Consider the following 22,612-nt stretch of genomic DNA (forward strand, 5'->3'; position numbering starts at 1 on the left):
AATATTTGAAAAAAAAATCAAAAAATGATCTCTCCTAATATAGAACCATTAGAAAATATAACTAGTTTTCTGTACCTTGCTTGACAGTATAGAAACATTCTTTGCATGTTCATGTTCAGGATAAGAGTTGGCAAGATCTGCTGGTGCAGCTCCTTTCAACTTCTCGTTGTAATCACGAAGATAATTGCTTCTTGAAAGTAAGTCATTGACCATCACCGCGTGAGTGATTTCCTGAAAGCAATAATGCATCAATTAATTTTAATTTTTTAAAGCTCTTATTGCGTTGAAAATATTTTTAATTATGTTAAGCTCTCCCAGCGTGTTATGTAATTCAGTGCATAGAAATTCAATGCGATTAAAAACAAAATGCATAGCGTGATGGAAACAGCATTGGTAAACTATATAAACGCTCTTATCAGATCAAAAATTATTTTACATTAAAGTTTAAATATCCAAAACTAAATATTGCTTTTGCCTTTTGGCAAGAGCTAAGCACATAGTCGTAAACAAATGACATGTTTACCGGTAACTCGACGTCCAAATGGTATTTATGTATGAGATCTTTAGCTGTTTTTTGATATTCTGACCGTTGCAAAGGTTTTAATTGACTAGCAATAATCATCTCTTGCGTTTGTGGCGTGGAGGAGAAATCGGTTTCCATCATTTTCTTCCCATCTTCTCTGTATGCTTTCTGGATAAAAATAAATAAGCAAAATGAAGCGGCCAAGCACAGTACAAAGCAGTAGTCTCTTTGCGTACGATAATGTCTTCATTTCATTAGGTAGCTATAGGCTTTGTCAGTTCATGACGATAACTTTATAAAAGTGGCACTGCCGCCCCTGCTATGCTCGCAGCTTATTGAGGAGACAGATCTAGTCAAAAATATACCATTGAACCGCACTGAACAGCTGAACTAAAACTGGTCTTTAAACCATCAAGGACATCAAAATCATATTACAACACTATGCAAGGACAAACGATGTTATCATTGCTTGCCTTGCGTTGCATTTTTCATTATTAGATATCATCACAGCTATCACTGGCAGATGTTATACTATTTCCGTCATACATTGTTTTGCATGCTGTAATATCCACGAGATTACCATGTTCCATTTAAATAAACATAACTCTTTTCATCTATTTTGTATAAAAAAACAATAATGCGCTGTTGCGCACTTTCATACATGTATGACCTACTTCAGAAAGTGGATATCAAAAAAGCAACAAATAAAAAATGCTGTTTTCAGTACCCAAATAATCCTTTCGAACCGTGGCCACGTTTCGAACCAATAATATAGAACTATAGATACACAGTTTACCGCACCAATACATTATTATAATTCACCAATTAACAAAATGAAAAAGGCATATAAGTACCGTATGTGTTTCTAATAGACAAGGAAACCAAGTTTAAAAACAATGTTTGAAACCTACTGAACTTTGAAATCGGTGTTTTAGCTAGCAGCAGGGCACGCTGGATGATGATGGACACTATACTGTATATTTGGCAACAAGATTTTTTTTACAGCTGGTCTATATACTGTATAATATATTTACTTGAACCGATAGCAGTACTGCCGTGAAATTTAGGTATAACAAAACATAAAACACAACAACAATCACGGCATCGTAAATATCGATGACGTGATGAATGATTATAGGCATCACTACGCATTATATTGGCCATAGAACTTAGTAATTCTTACTTCAGATAACATTTTGTCGCTTTCTTTCATGGATTTGTATCGCTTAGTATCCACGACATTGAAGCGATTTTTGTCTTTTTGCTTTTCGAACTCCTTCTTGTAATTTTTCTGTGATAAAAAGCAGGGAAAAAAGACATTAAATACAAAACCCATCTGCTTCAGCTGCATGCCAAAGAGTGTCACCTTTTCCACTTGTAAACACAAGTTGCAATAAAATTACATCGAGATCACTGATCAGTTTAGCTGGATACCTTTGGTTGTAAAACGTGATCGCCATTTTCCTGATTTTATATAAAACTTCTTAACAATATCCAAAGCAGGCTTTAGATCAATTTCTGCAAAGAGTAACTCATAGTCTACGATTCGATCGACTGGACTTACGATATATTCATATGCTGCACTTGTGACGGGTAGATATAAACGTTGTCAATACAGGATTGGAAATTTAATAAAACTTCAGTGTAGCCTGCCTTTCGAAGTAATTTTAAAAGTTAGTTTAGAAAACTTTAGAGGTCAACTACATTCCAATGTCGTGCTTTTGCTAAATTCAAAGGATACCCGGAACTAATTGATACGGTACAAGTGTAATATTTTTAACATCAACCTTACATCGCTCTGCGCTTTCTTGACGTCAGCTGATGCTTCATAGCCAGGAGTGATGTGCGCAGGAAAGTAAATCATTTGTTTGTCATATTCCCAATCTTCTTTGTAAGCAGCCTGTCAAAAAAGTAAAAAAAAACTTCATTATGCCAAAATTTGTTGGCAACGCGGAAAATACTTGCTTTCTGTGCTTTCATTTCAAGATGCTTATTTAAATGTGCTCAACGTCAGAAGACTTTGATACAGTTTTTCAGAACATGGAATATTGAGATTACAGTGAATCTAGAGCTGAAATGCAGGCATATAAAACAATCGCTCAGTCAATTGTTCAACGGTGGTTGAAGTAAAATATTTGAAAATAAAGATTCAAATCAAACTTTCTCACATTTGAAATTAACGCGGCAGCCTTAATTCCTTGTTGAACAACTGGATGATCATGACTGTCCATTGTTTGAAATCCTCTGTACTTGTCAATCACTTCTTTTCGTTGCTTCTGATATTCGATCTAAACATCAACGTAAGCCTCTGTGTATGATACAAAGTTTTCGAAATTAGTTTTGCAGTTTGAACATCTGTCATGAATAAAAGCGCCTTTTGATGAAATCTTATTCGAAAGCACGTTGCCAATGTTGGTAGATTGAATATATCAATTCAGTGTGATAGCCTGCTCTCTATTTCTTCGATTCATTAGTTATCATATGACGTATCAATTTAGATCGTTGCTACTGTATAGTACACAGTATTATCATTCGTAAGCCTATTTTTAAAAATGTGGATAAAGCATCTTAAATAGATTGATTTGATGTAAGTATGATTACTAGTTGCTAATTCGTAGATAAATGATTTCCATTGTGCAATCATGATTTTACGTATTTTGGACGTTTGGTGACGGTTAATTGTCATTTTTCATAGCCATATTAGTTACTATTTGGATGCTTCTGTCAGGCCCAGACATAGTGAATTGAATTCTAGAAAAATTAACTGTGCTTATTCGGCAATAAGTGACATCCGTCGTTTTTGACACTTTATTATTGACTCAAATGCTTGTAGTGAATGATATAAGCAATTATAGTCCTTGGCAAATGTGTGAATCGTGCCTTACATACCATTGCCGAAAACATTTCTTTTCTACTTGTAGACATGGCCACCTGGAGATGCGGCCTGATTTGTCACTTTCTGCAGATTTTGATTACAGCTACTGCTAGTGCTTGACTGACGTTTTTTGAGATGTTTTTACTTTTTGCGGTTTCCTAATGACATTTGTTGCCTTGGGGAAGCAGTAGCAAATGAGAAAAAGGAAGTTGAAAAACGCAAAATCAGACTGTTATTGAAAAATTAACAGTCTGACTAAAATCTTCGAAATCAAATTTTCTTTGTTTTTCAACATGTGAGGATGTTAAAACTTATTGTGTCATCTGGGGAAAAGAGTAAAGAAAGCGTAAAAATCTAATTTTTAGAAAAATTTATTTAAACGTTTCCTCAAAGTTAGAAAAACCTGAAAATTTCTTCAAAATGTGACAAATCAGGCCGTATCTTTAGGTGGCCATGTTGTAGACCACTCAGTACTCACTGAAGAAATTGTTACAACAATCACCGAGTAATATCACACTTTCGTTCCAATTTAAATGAACCATCTGAATTAACAAGAGCCAATGAAATTTGCTACAACTTATCTGATATGCGGATTATATCACAGCTCAACTCACATCACTTGCATTCTTTGCAGATTCTCTAGCTCGAACAAATTCCGGATAATCCAAAGGCAAATTGTGGTGGTGCATCAATTTCTCGGCATCTTTCACATATCCAGCCTACGTAGTTGGCGTGAAATTTAATGTCAGCAGACAAGAAGATCCGAAAAAGTTTGAAAGATGATAATAAAGCATCCTAGCAACTTTGTTATACCCGAGATTGATTTTTTCTAGCACATAAAAGGTACTAAAATTACCAAGTATCGTTAACATAGAAACAAGTAAGCTCCAGGGATACGATGTCATAGCGTTTGACACATGATCCACAGCAGACGACCTTTACCTTAGACACTGTACAATTCGTTTACTTTCTACGCAATCAACCCGTATCAACGTATGAAGTAGTTTACTTACTTTGCTAAGGATCTGGGTCACATGCTTTGCGTGTTCATATTCCGGATGAGATATAGTCGGGTCGGCAGGGGATTTCCCCCACAGCTCATTTTTGAACTCCTCTTTGTAAAGGGAAACCGATGATAGCTAAAAGTTGTAGTGATTTACGAGTGCGTGCTGAGTAACTACGAGATTGTGCCATCTTCTACACAACAAATGGAGCAGAAAGTCTGCGTTGTTTAGTTGATGAGACCAACGATTGGCTGCTGGTCAAGCAGTTTTTCGTGTAGTTTAGGAAACATCGGCTATCTGAGGGGGAAACACAATACACTCTCTGTTCCAGAGCATCAACCAGTTTCAAAAACCTAATTTAAAATTTCATCTCCTTCATTTAGACTACTACCTCGATTATGTTCAAACTTAGTAATTACTTCTGACTGTTGTTTAACGACTTACTGTTTAAGTCTACTGACGTTGCAGATGTACTGGGGGAGGAAGACAAGCACCTTCACGTGGTCCCCCCCGTCAGTAACATACGAAATTATACAAAATACGTATGCGAAACGAAGCTTGTCAAACAAGAGCTAATGAGACTGTTCAGCGCAGGGTGGGTAGGAAAATGCCCTTTTCAGGGCACGGCAGTGCTCGCACTGTCGAAAAGTACCGACGACCCACCGTACTGCAGCTGAACACCGAGGGCATCACGGCCAGCAAGCTCAACATCATCGAGCACCTGGCCACCAAGCATCAAGCCCTCATCATCCTCCTCCAGGAGACTCACTGTACATCTGTGGATAAGTTGGTAATAACCAACTTCACACTCGCAGGCGCAACCTGCAGCAGGAAACACGGCCTCGCCACGTTTGTCCATGACCGGCTGAGCTGGTCCTTGGTTGACCAATCCCAAGCTCAATCGGAGATCGAGTGGCTTTGTGTAGATGTAGCAGGCTACAACATCGTCAATGTCTACAAGCCCCCACCTTCGCGGATAACATCAACAGCCATCCCAGTGTTCCCCCACCCCAGCCTCTACGCTGGCGATTTTAACTGCCACCACACTGACTGGGGATACAACTCCATCAACAACGACGGAGATAGTCTGGCCGCTTGGGCAACCAACAACAACCTCGCCCTCTTATACGATCCTAAGGGCGCACCGAGCTTCCACTCAGGTCGTTGGAACACTGGCACGAACCCAGACCTGGCTTTCGCAAGTGATGACCCCGATGATCGCCAGCCGGACAGACGTGTGTTAGAGAAGTTCCCAAGGTCTCAACACCGACCCTCGCTAATCACGGCCCCCTTGCTTGCCACACCTATTCCGAGCAAGCCTGTCAAGCGATGGAACTTCAGAAAGGCCGACTGGGAATACTACAGCTTCCTCACAAACGAAGCTACGCAGTACCTCCCATCCCCACACACCATCAAAGTGGATGAAGCCTACCAGGACTTCTGTGATGCAATCATATCTGCGGCAAAAGACTCCATCCCGCGAGGTCGACGGAAAAACTACATACCTTGCTGGGATGTGGAGTGCGACAGGCTTTACCGCGACTTCCTCCGTTCCCCCCAGGGTACCGCCACCACCAACTCAGCAACAGCCCTGCTGGCAAGATTGGATTCAAAGAGGAAGAAGCGCTGGACAGAAGCCATAGACTCAATCGACTTCACGCACTCCAGCCGCACAGCTTGGAGTACACTCAACAACCTCACTGGCAGATCACGTGCCTCTCGTCGCCAATGCCCCATTTCAGCAAATGCCATCGCCTCACAACTTGTGAAAAATGGAGTGCACAGAACGAGAGACCGTGAATCAGACAAGTCCGTCCTCAAGGAAATGACGGACCTCTGGAAGGTCCCAACACCTGTCGAGGGCAACATCTCTGGTGAGTTTACCCCAGAAGAATTTGCCTCCGCCCTCCAGCACCTAAAGCCAGGCAAATCCCCGGGCCTTGACCACCTATGCCCGGAACTAATACTCCAAGCTGCCCCCTCTATGAGGTCCTGGTTAAAAGAATTCCTTTCCTGCTGCTTGCGTCACCTGCGCATCCCAAGAATCTGGAGAAGAGCCCTAGTGGTTGCAGTCCCAAAGCCGAAGAAGCCCCCAGGGGATCCGAAGAGCTACCGCCCCATCTCTCTGCTCTGTATCCCCTTCAAGATACTCGAAAGACTTATCTACGCCCGTGTCGAACCGATAATAGACCCTCAGCTCCCTCGGGAACAAGCCGGCTTTCGCCACGGAAGATCAACTGTAGACCAGGTCACTCTGATGACCCAAGACATCGAGGACAGCTTCTCGGCAAAAAAGAAGGCTGGCGCCGTGTTTGTCGATCTCACGGCTGCCTACGACACTGTATGGCACAGCGGCCTTACCTGCAAACTACTCCGTCTCCTTCCTGACAGGCACATGGTCCATATGATTATGGAACTTGTGCAAAACCGCAGCTTTACCCTTTCCACCGGTAGCGGCCGACGAAGTAGACTACGTCGACTCAGGAACGGCGTCCCACAGGGCTCTGTCCTGGCTCCCCTCCTCTTTAACACTTACATCTATGACCTGCCTGACACCATCTCCAGGAAGTATGCTTATGCAGACGATCTGGCTCTCCTGCATCCAGCCGGAGATTGGCAGTCAATGGAGAGGAACCTAAGCCAGGACATGTCAACTATATCAACATATCTCCAGAAATGGAAGCTACAGCTCAGCAAGGCAAAGACAGTGTCGGCGGCCTTCCACCTAAACAACAAGGAAGCAAAACGTGAGATCAACATTACCACCGATGACGAACACCTCCCCTACTGCGCCGAACCCACCTACCTCGGCGTGACCCTGGACAGGTCACTCACGTACCGACGACACCTGGAGTCACTGCGCAAAAAACTATCTGCGCGCGTTGCACTTTTGAGGCGGCTGGCGGGTTCCGGCTGGGGAGCTGATGCGAAAACCCTTCGCACAGCTACCTTGGCCCTTGTCCATTCTACCGCTGAGTACTGCGCACCAGTGTGGTGCCGCAGCTCTCACACCCGCCACATTGACACCGCCATCAATGACGCACTACGCACTGTGACTGGATGCCTGCGTCCCACTCCAACGGACTGCCTTCCCATCCTTGCAGGCATCCAACCTGCTGAGCTTCGCCGTAAAGGAGCCATGATTTCCCTTGCTCGTCGCGCACTGGACCCCGACCACCTCCTCCACAGTACATTCCAGCGCCTACCTGGAGGACAGCAGCGACTGAAATCAAGACGCCCATTTGTGCCCGCCGCACGACAGCTTCTGAACAACGTTGAAGATCTTGGAATAAGTGCGGCACACTGGACGAACTACACATGGAACATGGAGTGGCAAAACAACACCTCCCGACTCCGTGATTTCCTACCCGACGTCGATCCCCACCCTCCGGGAATGTCCCTCGCAAGACTTGCGTGGGTCCGGCTTAACCGCCTACGAACCGGCGTCGGTCGCTTTCGTTCAGACATGTGCAAATGGGGCCTGGCTCCCTCACCGGGATGCGAGTGTGGCGCCACAGACCAGACAGTAGATCATGTCGTCCATGACTGCCCAATCCATCAACCACCACATGGAGCGCTTGGACTGAAGGCCCTGGATGACGAGACTGTCGAGTGGCTGATGACATCATGCCCAAACATATAGTCCAGAAGAACAGCTCATACGACGAAGAAGAAGCAGATGTACTACATAAATCATTGTAACAAAGAATCCTTTTGTTGTTTATTGCATAACACCACTGAACAAAGTCATATCTACCTTTGAAGCGCGAATAGCTTGAGATAATTTCTGATCTTGCAAGTCGATATTGTAAACGTCCATTCGTTTCTTAGCAGCTTTCGTGTATTGTTTGTTGCTGAGAATCGACTTGACCAAGTTAGAAACTTCCATCTCTGGAGTTATTTCCAACGGCTTGTATTCTCTGATGTACTTTCGATAGACAGGCTGTAAGAAATTCAACTCAATGTGACATGACAAGTTTAGTAATTTGTATAGTACTATTGCATGAAAACAAACCTGTCAAATCAATAGATAGGCTACTGAGTAATGCAGAAAATATCGCTGATTGTAAATTTTGTTCAGCCATCCAATCACACTTATTTCAAAACCAAGACAGAAAACAAAAAGATGAATACAACGATGTGGAGCCGACCGGCTTCGTACGTATGGCCAGAGGCCCAGATGGCCACCAAACAATTACATCTTTTACGTACATCTTGAAGATTGTGAAGATCTTTTTGTGTCTTATATATATCGGTATCAGTGAAGCCGTAGTTATTTTTTCTTTGACCTTGAGCGTCTTTCTTCTTATATTTAACCTGAAACATAAAGCATCAACATATGTCAAACCAAAAAGTGAAATAAAACAAAAACAGTCTATTTTATGGGACACTTCAAAAGGATCAGCGCAATTTGCTGTAAAGGATCCTACAGTACTTTGGTATTTCTAATTTTATTGTTACTTACGTCACTCTGCATATCGCTTGACTTCAATGCACATTCGTATCCAGGTGTGATATGCACAGGATAATATATCAAATCTCTATCATCCATGTAATCCTCTTTGTACTTGCGCTATTGAAAACATAATTCATCTATTATTATGATTGGGACGTTTATTTTCAGATAGACTGAACCATAATGTGGGCGACCATGTTCACATATGATATGTGCACTCTGCGCAAAATCAAACAACAGAACTTTAATGTTATTAAAAACATAAAAGCAAAAAAGTACTCATATACGTCAGATATTAATTCAGCAGCTTTAATTCCTTGTTGCACAACAGGATGATCTTTGCTATCCATTGTTTGGAATCCACGATAATTGTCAATTGTTTCTTTTCTTTGTTTTTTGTATTCCGCCTGAAGCAACATAATGATACAAAATAAAATTATTCTAACAATGGAAACCAGGACTGACCGATACGACTGAAGCAAAGTGCAAGCTTTGAGCTTATAGAAAAGCAAACTCTTTTCAGGTTTCCTACTGAGGCAAGCAGTAGATAAAATCAAGCAACAGCACGGCATTTAACATAATAATTTTGGCTTTACAGCAGGACGTTTACACTATATAGGTAACGTGTGTGTAAGTGTAGGAGAATAATTCAAAAACTTACATTGCTAGCGTTTTTTGCATTGACTTTTGCTCTCACAAACTCCGGATAATCTAGGGGCAGGTTGACAGTGTGTAAGAGTTTCTCTGCTTCTACTGTGTACAAGGCCTGAAAAATGTGCCATAATAAATTTTGAACAGTTCATTACTTAATAATTTGATAGTGCCCATTTATTATCAAAATTACAAAACGCAACCAATGGTGATACATCGATTGTTGGTCACCTTTAGGGCATTCGCACAAATACAATTAAACATACAAACCATTGCTTACAACAACTACCTTTTTCTCGACCTTTGCTATGTTGACGTGTATTGTTTTTGATATGATGGTCAGAAATAAAAACAACTGAAGTGAACGTTCCCTTTTTTAAAAACACACTGATAGCAATTAAGAGCGTGGATTTTAACAAAAAAAGTCTAATCTAAGTTATGCTACCAAATGACTCGGCTTAGTCTCAACTAACATGCTACAGGCTTTTCAAAATGAAACCTTGAGAACAATTAGGTTTAGGCTAATTTCTGTATATTATTGTGTAATTTAGTTAACTATTTAGTTTCCTAGTAACTACAAATTCTCCATTATTCAATAACTAGCCGAGTGTTAGAAATTTTTAGAAACATTTTAGCAAGTGCAAAATCTCGTACCTTGCTTGTTATCTTCGATACTTCTTTTGCATGGTTATACTCTGGGTAAGAATTCTCGAGATCTGACGGACCTTGTCCTTTGATATTTTTTCGGAACTGGTCAGTGTAAGGACGCATGTCTGTCATACGTTGCACTAAAAGGGCTTGCGATATGCCAAGCATAGCTGAAATCATCATATAACAAGAATCAAGTCACCAATATCGATTTCGCTGATAATTTTCCAATTCCGATATGTTGCTCTTCAAATATTTCTATGGTCATCACAAATTTTCTTTTTTTTTCGTCATTGATATACTCTATAAACCTCTCAGACGCAGGAATATTCTGCGATTGTGTTGGAACTGAAAGAAATGTTATCTGGAAATTCTTAACCAAGGCACTGAGATGGTATTCAGACCAAGCTTAAGAGAGTGCCAAATGGAATTCACAATCCAATATAATGGACTCCGCTACCTAAGATGGAAAATGCACAAGAAATAGAAGTTTAGTTAATTCCCAAGCTTAGAAACTTTTAGAACAGCACAGACAAACGGCTCACAAGCATCAAGATTGTATTCTTGCATTTTTCTTTTCGCTTCTTCTCCATATAACTTGTTACTTAGAAGAGGACGCAGAGACTTTGATATTTTCATTTCAGGAGTCTCCTTAACTTGGACACGATTTGTTCCTTTTGTTGATTCGTATTCTTTCCGGTATTTTTTCTGCATGTTCATTAAGCGATTCGATAAAGTAACTATATTTCGACACCATAAACATTATCACAGCGAAAATCCTAATGGAATAAAGAACAGTTTTGTTCCATTGAAATTGTATGCAGCGCGCTTACCTCCGAACAAATTTCAGAAACTTGACGAGAAGATTTATATTGCTCGGTATCAGCGACATTGAACTTGTTTTTACTCTTTTTTTCATGGAAATCTTTCTTGTAATTCACCTAACCAAAATGAATTCATGTAAGTTTATTCAAATGCACAACAATGTTAAACCTTGTTGTCGTATAGTGTAAGTATGTGTTTACCACCTACATCAAGCCCAACTAAAGTACATCAATCACCTTTAACATAGCTATCATGAAGTATTGGGAATTACAAAGGTCTCTTTAACAGGCATATTCTAGCTGTTCAAAGACACAAAACATAAAATAAAAACATAGAAAAATAACATCTACCCCCTTAAGTCCTAACATCATCACAATCATCACATTACCAACCAATCACAACAAAACGCATTCTTACGTCACTAACGGCTTTGGTACCCTCTGTCATGGCTTCATAAGTGGGGGTGATGTGTGAAGGAAAACATATCATCGATTTATCAAACTCCCATTCTTCCTTGTAGTATTTCTGTTGTGCAATAAACAAAAACTTTACGGGTACGTGCTGATGGTGGCTGACAGAAATGAGCCGGCTGCCACACTTTCGTTAGCGTTGAAGACTCATCTCCCAATGCATCAAGCATGGGAACAATCTTTATTCGCCGTATGAATAATGGGCTTATACATTAGTGGCATGTTAGGGTTACAACGATGGAAATAAAATGAAACCTTGACCTTCATCAGAAAGACAAATCTACAGGTAAAATTTCGAAAGTGTATCAAACAAACGTGCAGCTCAGCGTGTTCACTACAGTGGCGCCGGCAGGGGGGGGGGGGGCAGGCGGGGCAGCTGCCCCCCAATGTTTTGGGCATCATCTTTTTAATTTTTTTTTTTATTAATACATATTAATATTATTTTTTTAATATTTGGATTCCAACCTCAAGTAAGTCAACTCAAGTTGCAAGGGGGGGGGAAGGGTAAAAGCTCTCTCTTTAAAAAAAGTATGGAAAACCTTGATGACTAAATTGTACAGTAGATAAAAAGATTTTCTACAGAAGCAAAGATATAGACTTTTTAAAGTTTTAACTAACGTCACATTGATGTAGAAAAATAACAACCTGTTAAATTTTTGATACCTCACACTCCCATGACTTTTTCCGCGCGCATTTTGGCATTGGTTGCTTGCAGTGATTCTTTCACTTAACAAAACGTTTTGTTTCAGCAGTTTTGAGTTGTTCGATTCTTAAGTTGTAAAGGAGACTCAGTTTCTCCAATATTTATCATTTATGTTTCTTCTTTAATCTCAGCAGAGTATAAAACTTGTAAAAGTTTTTCATCCATACGACGTCATGAATGAAATTATATCTCAAATCGGCGTAATGACGTGACATCATCTAAACATTTTACCGAATAATAAATTAACAAATTCGATCGTCAAAAGTGGTTTGGTGGTGGTAAATATTACGTAATGAAAAAAATGTGATAAGGTTGGAAGACATTACGTCATGTATTTTCAATACAAATATGAAGTTTGAAATTTATTCTTTTGTTCATAGTCGTAATCCACCTTCAAAGCGGTACTGCAAAGAACAATTTTCGATAAGGGGGGCATCAAGAATAAGTCGACATGACTTTTAACCCTTAGAAGGTTGGGCTCCTGGAGTCTTGCTCAGTTTGGGGGGGGGGGGGGGGCTGTCAATTCTTCTTATGCTTTAGGAGTGATATCTCTGTTATTTTGGCACGGTTTCAAAATTTGGGATTCACTTTGTAAAATTATTCACGCTGAGCATATCCGAAAATTAAAACTATGTGAATTTTAGAACTGCTCATATACGTTGAAATGTTGAGGTCACTTATGAGTGTAATTTGTAGCGTGAGTTTACACATTATTTTTTGGTAGAGTAATGAAGAACGTGCATAGTAATGTTGTGATTAATTTTTTTTACATTATTTTACATACAGCCAATGCCCTTCACGCTGTGAAACAGTTAGGATTAACGAAACATGGGCCAAATTAATTACTTTCATCCAGCTGGTGGGAAAATGTTTCACAATAGAATATGAAATATTTCAGAGGATGTGCTGAGAAATGACTTATATCTTTCAATTTATAACCTTTATTCGCTCAAAATTTCAGCTCAATAGAGGTGAATAAAAGTTAGGAAAAGTCAAGAAATCTCGTAGTCGCAGCCTCAGTGGTTTTAGAGATACAACTGTTGATACAAAAAAGTTGAATTGACAGCCCCCCCCCCCCCGACCTTCAAAGGGTTTGCATTGAGTCAACAGATCTATGCCTTAAGGTTTACGTCAGCTCCGGAGATCAGTAAAAAATAAGGTTGTCATCTTCAGTGCAACAAGACCATTGATTGATTGGTTTAGTGAGGATTCGCAGTCCCATTGCTTTCATTTTGAGTGACCATACTGATTTTCAATTTATTCCTACAAGACGTTACGTAATGAAAAAATATATAACTAAGGTTGGAAGACATTACGTCATGTCTTTTCAATTCAAAATGAAGTTTAAAATTTATTCTTTTGTTCATAGTCGTAATCCTCCTTCAAAGCGGTAATACAAAGAACAATTTTCGATAAGGGGGGCATCAAGAATATGTCGACATGACTTTTAAGGTTTACGTCAGCTCCGGAGATCAGTAAAATACAAGGTTCTCATTATCGTGATTGTAAGCCGCGGGAAATTTTTTCTCTAAAAAACAGATTCCCGGTAAGCTAAACATTTTTTCCAGCCCTGGTGGAAAACAAGAGAAATTAAATAATATACCACTGTCTTGCATGTCTTGCACCAGTGGCGTAGCCAAGGGAGGGGGGTTCGGGGGTTTCAACCTTTCAAATTGAATTTACGGATGTTAATACATTGTTTACAAGAAAAGTTTTAGCCTATGATGTAATTTCTCGTCAAACTGTGCAAGGATGCAAGCCATCTGCAACTGCTGAGATCGCTTGTTCGATCTAGAGATTAACATCTAAACAGCTATTCGTTATACAAAACTTGAATATATCAGAAATAGCCTAAAGTAACTTCATTGTCTCAAAGCTTTTTGTTTGACACTCATCAAGATGTACGACCTCTATGACGTTACATTTTCTAAACTTTGGGTTGACTTCAGAGCATAAAAGTTAGTGATTTACCGGAATAAGGTCGTTTTTTGAATCAACCAAGGAGAAAATTGATAAATAATAAAACTGTAATAATCTCGCAAAAAAAAGCAATCAACCTATGTCTCTAAAACAAAGTTTGCCTAATTTTAAACAAAACTGCATTAAAAGAGCGAGTTTTGCCAATACTGTTGTTGCTGTTGTTTCTCTGGGCAAGAAACTTTACGATAATTGCCTCTACCCAGTGATCGATTTCGAGTAATGGGTAGTACCAAATTTAAGTCATAAGTAAAGTAGACAACCGGAAACAGACATTGCTGTCGGCTGCAGCGTGGGTCAGGTGTACGTCGGAAGACGTACACCGATGCATAGCGCTCAAGTCCGCTTTTCCGCAATGCAGGATAAAGATAAACAAACAAAACAAAAAACAAATATCTCAGTCTGGAATTAGCAACAAGAAAACATAGAGACTTAGCTTTATTTCCGAAAAATGCCGAAGAAAACATGATCTTATCCTTTTGCTATGCCACCGGACAGCACCATTTTACAGAAATATTCATCCCCACAATTTTGTTGAAAATGCTCTCAGAATGCACCAAACTGAAAGTAATTTTTCAAATTTTTCTGGGAGAGGCCCCCCAGACCCCCCGCCGCTAAGTGTCGCCTTCGGCGAACACGCCATCGGGCTTCGCCTGCCGGCTGTCAACACCCCTCCTTTCAAAAATTTTGACTATGCTACTGTCTTGCACTGTCAATATTTTGCCCCCCAATGTTGAAGGTCTGGGGGCGCCACTGTTACTACCCAATAGTACACGGAGATTGCTAACGTAAAAAAAAACTCTGAAGAGTAAGTGGTTGTCTAAGATCAGGAAAGCGATAAAAGAAAAGTCTAGAATAAGATGAAGACTTCCATGGTGACAAGCGATAGGCTACATGTTTCCGAACTCGAAATATCGAAAGTGTGGTTTTAACGAAAATACACAGACGTTCTGCATGAAATACATTGAAAGAAGTCGTCTGACCTACTGCACCAACATTGAAAAATTTATTATATACTTACATTAGAAGCCAGTTCCGCAGCCTTAATTCCTTGTTGAACAACTGGATGGTCATGACTGTCCATTGTTTGGAATCCTCTGTACTTGTCAATCACTTCTTTCCGTTGCTTCTGGTATTCCATCTGTTGAATGGAACATTTTATTATGGAATTCACTTGGTTCCAGTTTTAGGGTTATAAAATAAACAACAGTGCTATCCGAAAATCGTTAAAAAAACAGAGAACGTGTACTCGAAAATGAGCAAAGGCGATTTCATTATTGGCCAATTAAGCTGGCTAACATTTAACTTAGTCTGAGGTAAAGTTGTTATAGAAAACTTGATCTGTAAGCCTACTGGTCGGTTGTCGTTTGGAAGAGGGATTCTAAACCTGGTTGTTTAAAAATCGATAACTGTTGATCTAAAAACAACAAATGCATTTTTTCGGATAAAAAAACTGTATGACTATCTGAAGATGCAGTTAGATTTGTTACATTTTGCATGTTTTGCCTACAGTCATGTCGCCTCCTCCTGACAACATAAGTTATAGGCCAACTGTTGTAGACTATTCCGGATGGTTAAAGATAAGAAAATACAATTTTGCAATCAGATTGTCACTAATAGTGTGCAAAACCTGTAAAAGTCTACAGAATGTAACAAATTAAACAGCGGTCACATTTGTTTTTTAGTGCTTTTTTTGTAAACCTACCAATGTACTTACTTCATTAGGGAAATGCACCATAACCATTTACCATAAACCTTTTTAATGTAAACTACAGTAACCATGGATAGAAAAATTGCAATTGAGAAAGAACTAAGCCTACGTTGCTTGCGTTCTTTGCATTTTCTTTCGCTCTCACAAACTCCGGATAATCCAGAGGAAGGTTGTGCTGGTGCATCCCTTTCTCAGCCTGCTTTGTGTACTCGCTCTGAAAAACAAATGGTAGTTTCTGCTGCATCTTTTGGTGAGCCAATGTCGGCCATGGACTATTCCAATCAACCCTAGTTTTACTATGATTCTGATAATAGTGAATTCTTTTACACTAATTGGTTGTAAAGCCAAATCAATAGTCTCCATCCAGACGTTTTAAGCCAATTCCCTTAATTCTTTTGGATAGTGTCTAGTTGCATAGCGATCAAAGTCATATTACGCAATCACAGTGCCACAGGAAGCTATAGCATATGTCAGAATCACCAAAAAAAAAAAAATATGACGACAAGCAGTTTACAAGACAAATATTGTGTAAATTTGAACAATATAGTCTTTTTTAATGTTTATGCGAATGGATAAAGTAAAACACTTCACCTCTTCTCATATACATTAATATTTTTTTCTTCTAAAAATGATTATGTCAGTGAAATCACTAAAGAAGAGGTGAAATCACCCCTGTCAGTAACAACCTTCCCTATGGGATGCTGTGATTGTTCTAGCCATATTGTGTTGTCAGGGCCAGAGGAATTTTTGGAAGCAAATCAACGCAACAGTTTTTCTTCACTTTAAAGAATTAAATACATAAAGTGAGGTTTGAATCTTGACCATGCGCAGATGATTTACCTTGCTAGCCAAAGTAGAAACTCGTTTGGCGAGATCATATTCTGGATAAGAACGAGCCAAATCTGAAGGGGCTTTTCCTCGAACATGTCTTTGAAAATCTTTGACGTAATCGAGATTCGATGATATTTTTTGGCTCTCCAACGCATGAGATATGCTTTGCGTACCTATAAATATGTACAGAAAAACTATACAATTATATTCTTCAGATATGCAATTAGTTACACTAAAATGCGCGTATGGAAATCGTTTGTTGAAATCATTAATTGAAGTAAGCTAACGATAAGTAAAACGACATTAGGTCAATTACAAGAAAATCTATTAAATCATTGATCCCTACTAAACTTGATGCAACTTGAGATGTATCAAGGAATAGATGTTTAATCAGAGCCTTCTAGAATAGTGGAGACTTGTAGTCAGAGATGACATACTTGTATCCAGGTTGTACTTTTGCATCGTTCTTTTCGCATTTTGACTGTAAGCCGTTTTATTCAGCGGTTTTAGCAACTTTGACAGGGCCATTTCCGGAGTTTCTTCAGTAGCATGGAGCCGCTTTCCTCTCTCTTCCATGTATTTTTCATGATATTTATTCTAAAAAATAATGGAACCAAAACCCATGTTTTGATTGCATTGTTCGTGAAATAGGCCTACAACGAACAAAGCGACAAAGTATTCTACACTAAGTATTTTTGTACACGCAACAGTCAAAAGAAATGCTTTGCGCAACACGAATGTGTCTCAAATAAGTGGGAGCGTAAGGCAGAACTAATGAGAAATATGAATGGAACTCACTTCAGATACAAGCTGCAACAATCCTTTAGCCGCTTGGTATCGCTCAGTGTCAGTGGCTTGAAACTGGTTTTTCTGCTTCGCTAGGTGACCGTCTTTCGTGTACAGCGTCTGGGTATAAAGGCTATGTTGAAATGCAAGTACAGAAGTGTCACTCTTGATCGAAAAAAAAAAATCTATTTCGCTGTAACCTATGGGTGCGGGATATCTATTCTTTTAACACTCCAGCTTGTCGATATTTCCCTGGACTAACCCGATAGCTGAGTTGGTTAGCGCTTGGCTACATGAATCGAAGAAGTTACTTCGTTGCACAACGATTAAATATATTATCTGCAAAGCTCAAATAATTGAATTAAGCTTACTGCAAATGTGTTTGAAACGAATCGAGTTGAAATGCCTGACCTGACTTTGAAACTTGCTTGCTTTCAAAGCTTGTTCATAAGCTGGAGTTATGTGGACAGGATAGTATATCATGTGCTTATCGCATTCCCAGTCTTCAGTGTATAATTTCTGTTACAACAAAGAATAGTGTTAATGTTAAAAGAAAGCTAAAGCAGGATTCTGTTTTTCAACATTAAACAATTAAAAAATTAATAATATTGTCATATTGTTAAGCTACAAAACCTCAACCAGCAAAGCCCAACTAGGACCCAGTAAAAACTCAAGTGGGCACTTGGGCTTGTGGGCATACCATGTGGGTTACTTACGAGTCACAAATGGGTTAACACAAGTCCAATTTTTATGTTTGTTTAATTAATTTCCCTAAATCGACCCTTATCTCTTAATTGCAACTTATTATTACTTTCTTTCAATTTAAAAAAAGTGAGCATTAATCTGGATTGAATCTGGGCAGCCCAATTGTAAAATTATCCCAACAGTGGTGGTTAGTGGGATGCTCAGTATTAAAAAAAAATAGAAAACAAAAAATTTTATTGCCTGTACAAAAACAACTTTGTCAGTGTTGCTTTTATACTGCCAATAATTATTGCAAGGATTAATGTGAGATCTCATGTGGGTTCAGTCTGGGCAGACTATTTGCACAACAACATTTTACAAAATTAAGTCTGAGTTGAATTTCCCGCATTACATCACAATAATAGTAATTTAAATTAATTCATCATTTGTTATAATGGCAACATAGATATTTTCACGCATTTTTTTCTTTCACCTTTCCTTCAACTCAAAGAAAAGCTGCTTTCATTATTTCTGAACTCGAAGTTTGTTAGCGTGAGGTTCAGTGGCGCATCGTATCCGCCTGGGATCCAGATTTCAAAGGCATCAGTTCGACACCGCTCGGAAGCGTTCTTTTTTAAACATTTTCAAACTGGGCTTCCCAATTGGGTAGAAACTTGAGCCCACGGACAAATATAACTGTGACCCAATCGGGAAGATTTTTTGGTACTCAGATGGGCCCCAGTTGTCATTGCTGGATAGAATATTATTAGGTTATGTAGCATATAAAATTTATGCAACATATAGTGTATGATACTCCTTTAACTGAAAGTAGCTTGAAAGAGATTTAAAAAAAATTAATCTCAATTTTGCTGTGTCGGCTGCGTAACAAAGTGGTGAGAGCACTTTTACGACGTTCAAAAGAACATCAGTTTGACAATGCTCGAGAGCATGCAACTGTGCCTTGGCAAGACACTCACCAGCATGCCGAAGTAGAACAGCCATTTTGATGGCAGTACAGTGCTTTGTTGCTTTCCGTTTCTGCACGGTTTTAAATGATAATTCAAAACAAAGTTGTTTGGAAGGCACCCTATGGAATAGCTAGCCTACTCGATAAAAGGCGCAATGCATAGCATGGTGATTGGAGACACTTTCAAATACTCAAAACATAACAAAAGTGCAGATCTAAAGCAAGGAACAATAAAATGCTATTAAACAATGAATACAACAAAAAGTGTTCAAGGAAAAAAGTTCAAAAAAAAATGCCAAGGAAAAAGCCAAGTAGATCGAATTACATCAAACTCAGTTACTACTCACTAAAAACCTTAACAGCTTGTTCTACCTTTATTAGGATTATCAGAAAGTTCTTATTCCATTAGAATCATTTTTAGTACTAGACTTTATTTGAATAAGAACCTTCTGATGATCCTAATAAGGGTGAGACAAGCTGCTAGGGTTTTTAGTGATTTAAGACATTGTACAAATCTACCATCACACGCCTGTCAATGTGAATATCGCACAAGACAGAAAACTATTCAACAAATAGGCATGACTAAGAACATCTGATAAAAGCATCGCACGTGAAAAGAAATCATTTTCATGTTTATTTAATTTCATGACATTCAACTAAAGATTTCTGTTGTTTGATTGTTGATTTCTTTTGTTGACGCTATGCTATGGCAAGCATGCATGAAAACGGACGACGCCTTATCGGGAGACTGGTATCTAATGACGCCAGTTTTATAGTAAATGGTTTAAAACAAACCTTGATAGCCAATTGACCACTGCTTGAATTAAAACAATTTTATATTAGCTTAGCCAGCTTTGGTATAGTTTAATTCCAGAATGACATTAGATTTGCATTAAATCATTGTTTATGTAATGTTCAAAAACTTACATCAGAAATGAGCTCCGCAGCCTTAATTCCTTGTTGAACAACTGGATGATCATGACTGTCCATTGTTTGAAATCCTCTGTACTTGTCAATGACTTCTTGTCGTTGCTTTTGATATTCAATCTAAATCAAAATGTATTCAATGAAAAAGTGTAAGAAATTAAATCAACATTTTACCACATGCCGATTGCCGAATGATTTAACTCACATCACTTGCATTCTTTGCTGATTCTCTGGCTCGAACAAATTCCGGATAATCCAAAGGCAAATTATGGTGGTGCATCAATTTCTCGGCATCTTTCACATATGCAACCTGCGTGTTTGACGTGCAGTTAAACCAATAAGCAAAGAAAAAACTAGATTATATCAAATGGAGATGGTTACAAAAACTAAATTTTATTTTTTACACAAATTAATTTCGTACTACATGTAAAGTTTTAACTCAATCTCACTTTACTGTTTTGTTTCGAAACTCTTCTCAATGCATCATATTCAGGATAGGAGTTAGCTAAATCAGTTGGTGGTTTTCCAAGAATTTCTCCTTCGTACTCAGCATGATATTCCCGAGCGGAAGTCTGTTTTTGGGTTGAAACGGCATGGGCTATTTCTTGCACATCTATAAATGGCGTAACGATATCAACCAGATATGACAAACAAATCTTACATGATCTGCACAATTTCATTAGCATTTAACCAATCGCGTCATTCTTTTTAGGCTACAGAGCTTGGAAGCTTGTGGTTGCAACACTTTGGTCTATCTTTCAGTGTTACGATACATATAAAGTCGTATAATTTTGGGAGAAAGGTAATTTTACAAAATCACACAAAAAAAACCACAGACATCAAATTAGTTGGATTGAACAGCAGTAGTCAAATCAGGGATATCTATAACTACGGGATTGGAAACTCTGTGAAACTGAAACCACTTTACACACTGGTAGGGTCACTGTTCTTTTTGGGCAGCTGTGATAAAGGTTTACAGAAAATGACCTCAAAGGGCTGCAAGTAGACCTACTGATAGTAAACGGTCAATGAAAAGTGTAGCAATCAATTCACCTGCCGTAAACTGTAGGGTCTACGCTTGCCAAGTTTGTTTATTTCGTTTGTATTTAATATGTGCACTGTGCAGTCGTGTTGCATTACGTTTGCCGATAAAAAAAATTGCCAAAATGGCTAATGGTTTTAGTTTTTATGACATTTTAAACATATTAATTTCGCACTAGGTTGGTTTGTAAACAACTTTAGCCTGATACAACAGCACATTTCAGTGATAGGTGAACACTTCTCATTTATTTCCTATTCACTTTGCAGTAGGCTACGCAAAATGCTAAAGAACAACAGAAGACCATTTTTGGATACTTCGCGTTCATTTATTCTTTAATCTCATGGTCTCGTCGTTCAATACTAACTTGCATAGGCTAAACCAAGCAAGTTTTGATGTGAGTGTACATCTGCACACTTTGCAATATTATTGTAAAATTGAAATAAAGATATAGGCTACAACGTTTAATTAATGAAAACAGTATTTTATTTTGTTAATCTATTTGTGGTCGTAGTAGATGACTCTACTGATGTATAGCACAGAATAGAAGTTCCAATCCCGTAGTTAGAGATATCCATGATTAAAATAATACAACAAACTAACATTCATAATAGATGCAAACGTTTTCAACAAAACTCCATGCACTCATGAGTAAGATAATCTAATCCTTCCAAATAAAACAAAGACAAATAATCATTTTGAATTATAAATTGTACTGTAGTATAAAAACATACCTGCTCCAATTTGTACGTTTTTGTGTAATTTCTTCGATTTTTCTGTGTACAGTTTCTTGCTTTGTACCGGTCGAAGCTCTTTCGATAAAACCATCTCTGGTGTTTCTGGAATCTCAGTGTGATTTCTTCCTCTGTTCTTTTCAAATTCTTCTCTGTATTTAACCTAACACGTGTGTACAAAATTCATGAAGTATTTGTTATTAATACGAAGCAACCATGCAAGAAAGATAAAACAAATACATCTGGTAGGCCAATGGACATATTCTTCCAGTACTTGTGTTTGTACAACAAAAAAAGAGTGTCATAGTGTTTTGTTAAATGTTGAAAAAACGTCCTTTATAATTTTCCATTCAACGATTGAAGTGCTCTAAAAATGTTACGGCTACCTTTGAAGGAGAGTGTACCCACAGTCTTACACGGCAATGAACCAATATGATAATACAAATGTTCAATATTGAAAAAAATTGCTTGCAACGGAAATACATCATTAACATAAAATTAGCTGCAACACCAATACGTTTTTGTCAATAAATATTCAAAGTAAAAAATATTCGTTTCAGAAACAAACCCCAGATGACTTCTCTCCATCCTTGACAACTTTGTATTCTTCTGTGTCTGTGACGTTGAACTTATTTATATTTTTTTCTTTTTCATGCTGTGCTTTGTAAGTCACCTAAACATATTTATAACTGCAATATGTTGAATACCACAAAGATTGTAAATAATAATATTAGTAATTTTAATGCAGAAATAAAGCGCGTTGATAAATAAGCACGACCAGTATTTTCCGGTCATTTTCAT

General features: G+C 38.5%; 1 protein-coding gene across 1 annotated transcript in view; it reads right to left on the bottom strand.

Annotated features, from left to right (window-relative positions):
- LOC145769023 (uncharacterized) overlaps window positions 1–22,612 on the bottom strand; it is a 169,802-nt gene that overhangs the window by 72,671 nt on the left and 74,519 nt on the right. Inside the window, exons 50-76 of the mRNA XM_082580621.1 lie at window positions 22,380–22,484; window positions 21,812–21,974; window positions 20,488–20,651; window positions 20,244–20,348; window positions 20,039–20,158; window positions 17,872–17,979; window positions 17,473–17,580; window positions 17,112–17,271; window positions 16,684–16,847; window positions 15,953–16,057; window positions 15,154–15,273; window positions 11,400–11,507; window positions 10,991–11,098; window positions 10,703–10,865; window positions 10,164–10,327; window positions 9,520–9,624; window positions 9,146–9,265; window positions 8,868–8,975; window positions 8,615–8,719; window positions 8,160–8,360; window positions 4,412–4,537; window positions 4,013–4,117; window positions 2,692–2,811; window positions 2,316–2,423; window positions 1,707–1,814; window positions 524–691; window positions 76–231 (exon numbers count right to left, since the gene is read on the bottom strand). Of these exons, the coding sequence (XP_082436747.1) occupies window positions 76–231; window positions 524–691; window positions 1,707–1,814; window positions 2,316–2,423; window positions 2,692–2,811; window positions 4,013–4,117; window positions 4,412–4,537; window positions 8,160–8,360; window positions 8,615–8,719; window positions 8,868–8,975; window positions 9,146–9,265; window positions 9,520–9,624; window positions 10,164–10,327; window positions 10,703–10,865; window positions 10,991–11,098; window positions 11,400–11,507; window positions 15,154–15,273; window positions 15,953–16,057; window positions 16,684–16,847; window positions 17,112–17,271; window positions 17,473–17,580; window positions 17,872–17,979; window positions 20,039–20,158; window positions 20,244–20,348; window positions 20,488–20,651; window positions 21,812–21,974; window positions 22,380–22,484 (3,495 nt within the window). The remainder of the gene's footprint in view (window positions 1–75; window positions 232–523; window positions 692–1,706; window positions 1,815–2,315; window positions 2,424–2,691; window positions 2,812–4,012; window positions 4,118–4,411; window positions 4,538–8,159; window positions 8,361–8,614; window positions 8,720–8,867; window positions 8,976–9,145; window positions 9,266–9,519; window positions 9,625–10,163; window positions 10,328–10,702; window positions 10,866–10,990; window positions 11,099–11,399; window positions 11,508–15,153; window positions 15,274–15,952; window positions 16,058–16,683; window positions 16,848–17,111; window positions 17,272–17,472; window positions 17,581–17,871; window positions 17,980–20,038; window positions 20,159–20,243; window positions 20,349–20,487; window positions 20,652–21,811; window positions 21,975–22,379; window positions 22,485–22,612) is intronic.

The sequence above is a fragment of the Aplidium turbinatum genome, chromosome 4, assembly GCF_918807975.1.
Source record: "Aplidium turbinatum chromosome 4, kaAplTurb1.1, whole genome shotgun sequence".
Classification (NCBI taxonomy): Eukaryota; Metazoa; Chordata; class Ascidiacea; order Aplousobranchia; family Polyclinidae; genus Aplidium; species Aplidium turbinatum.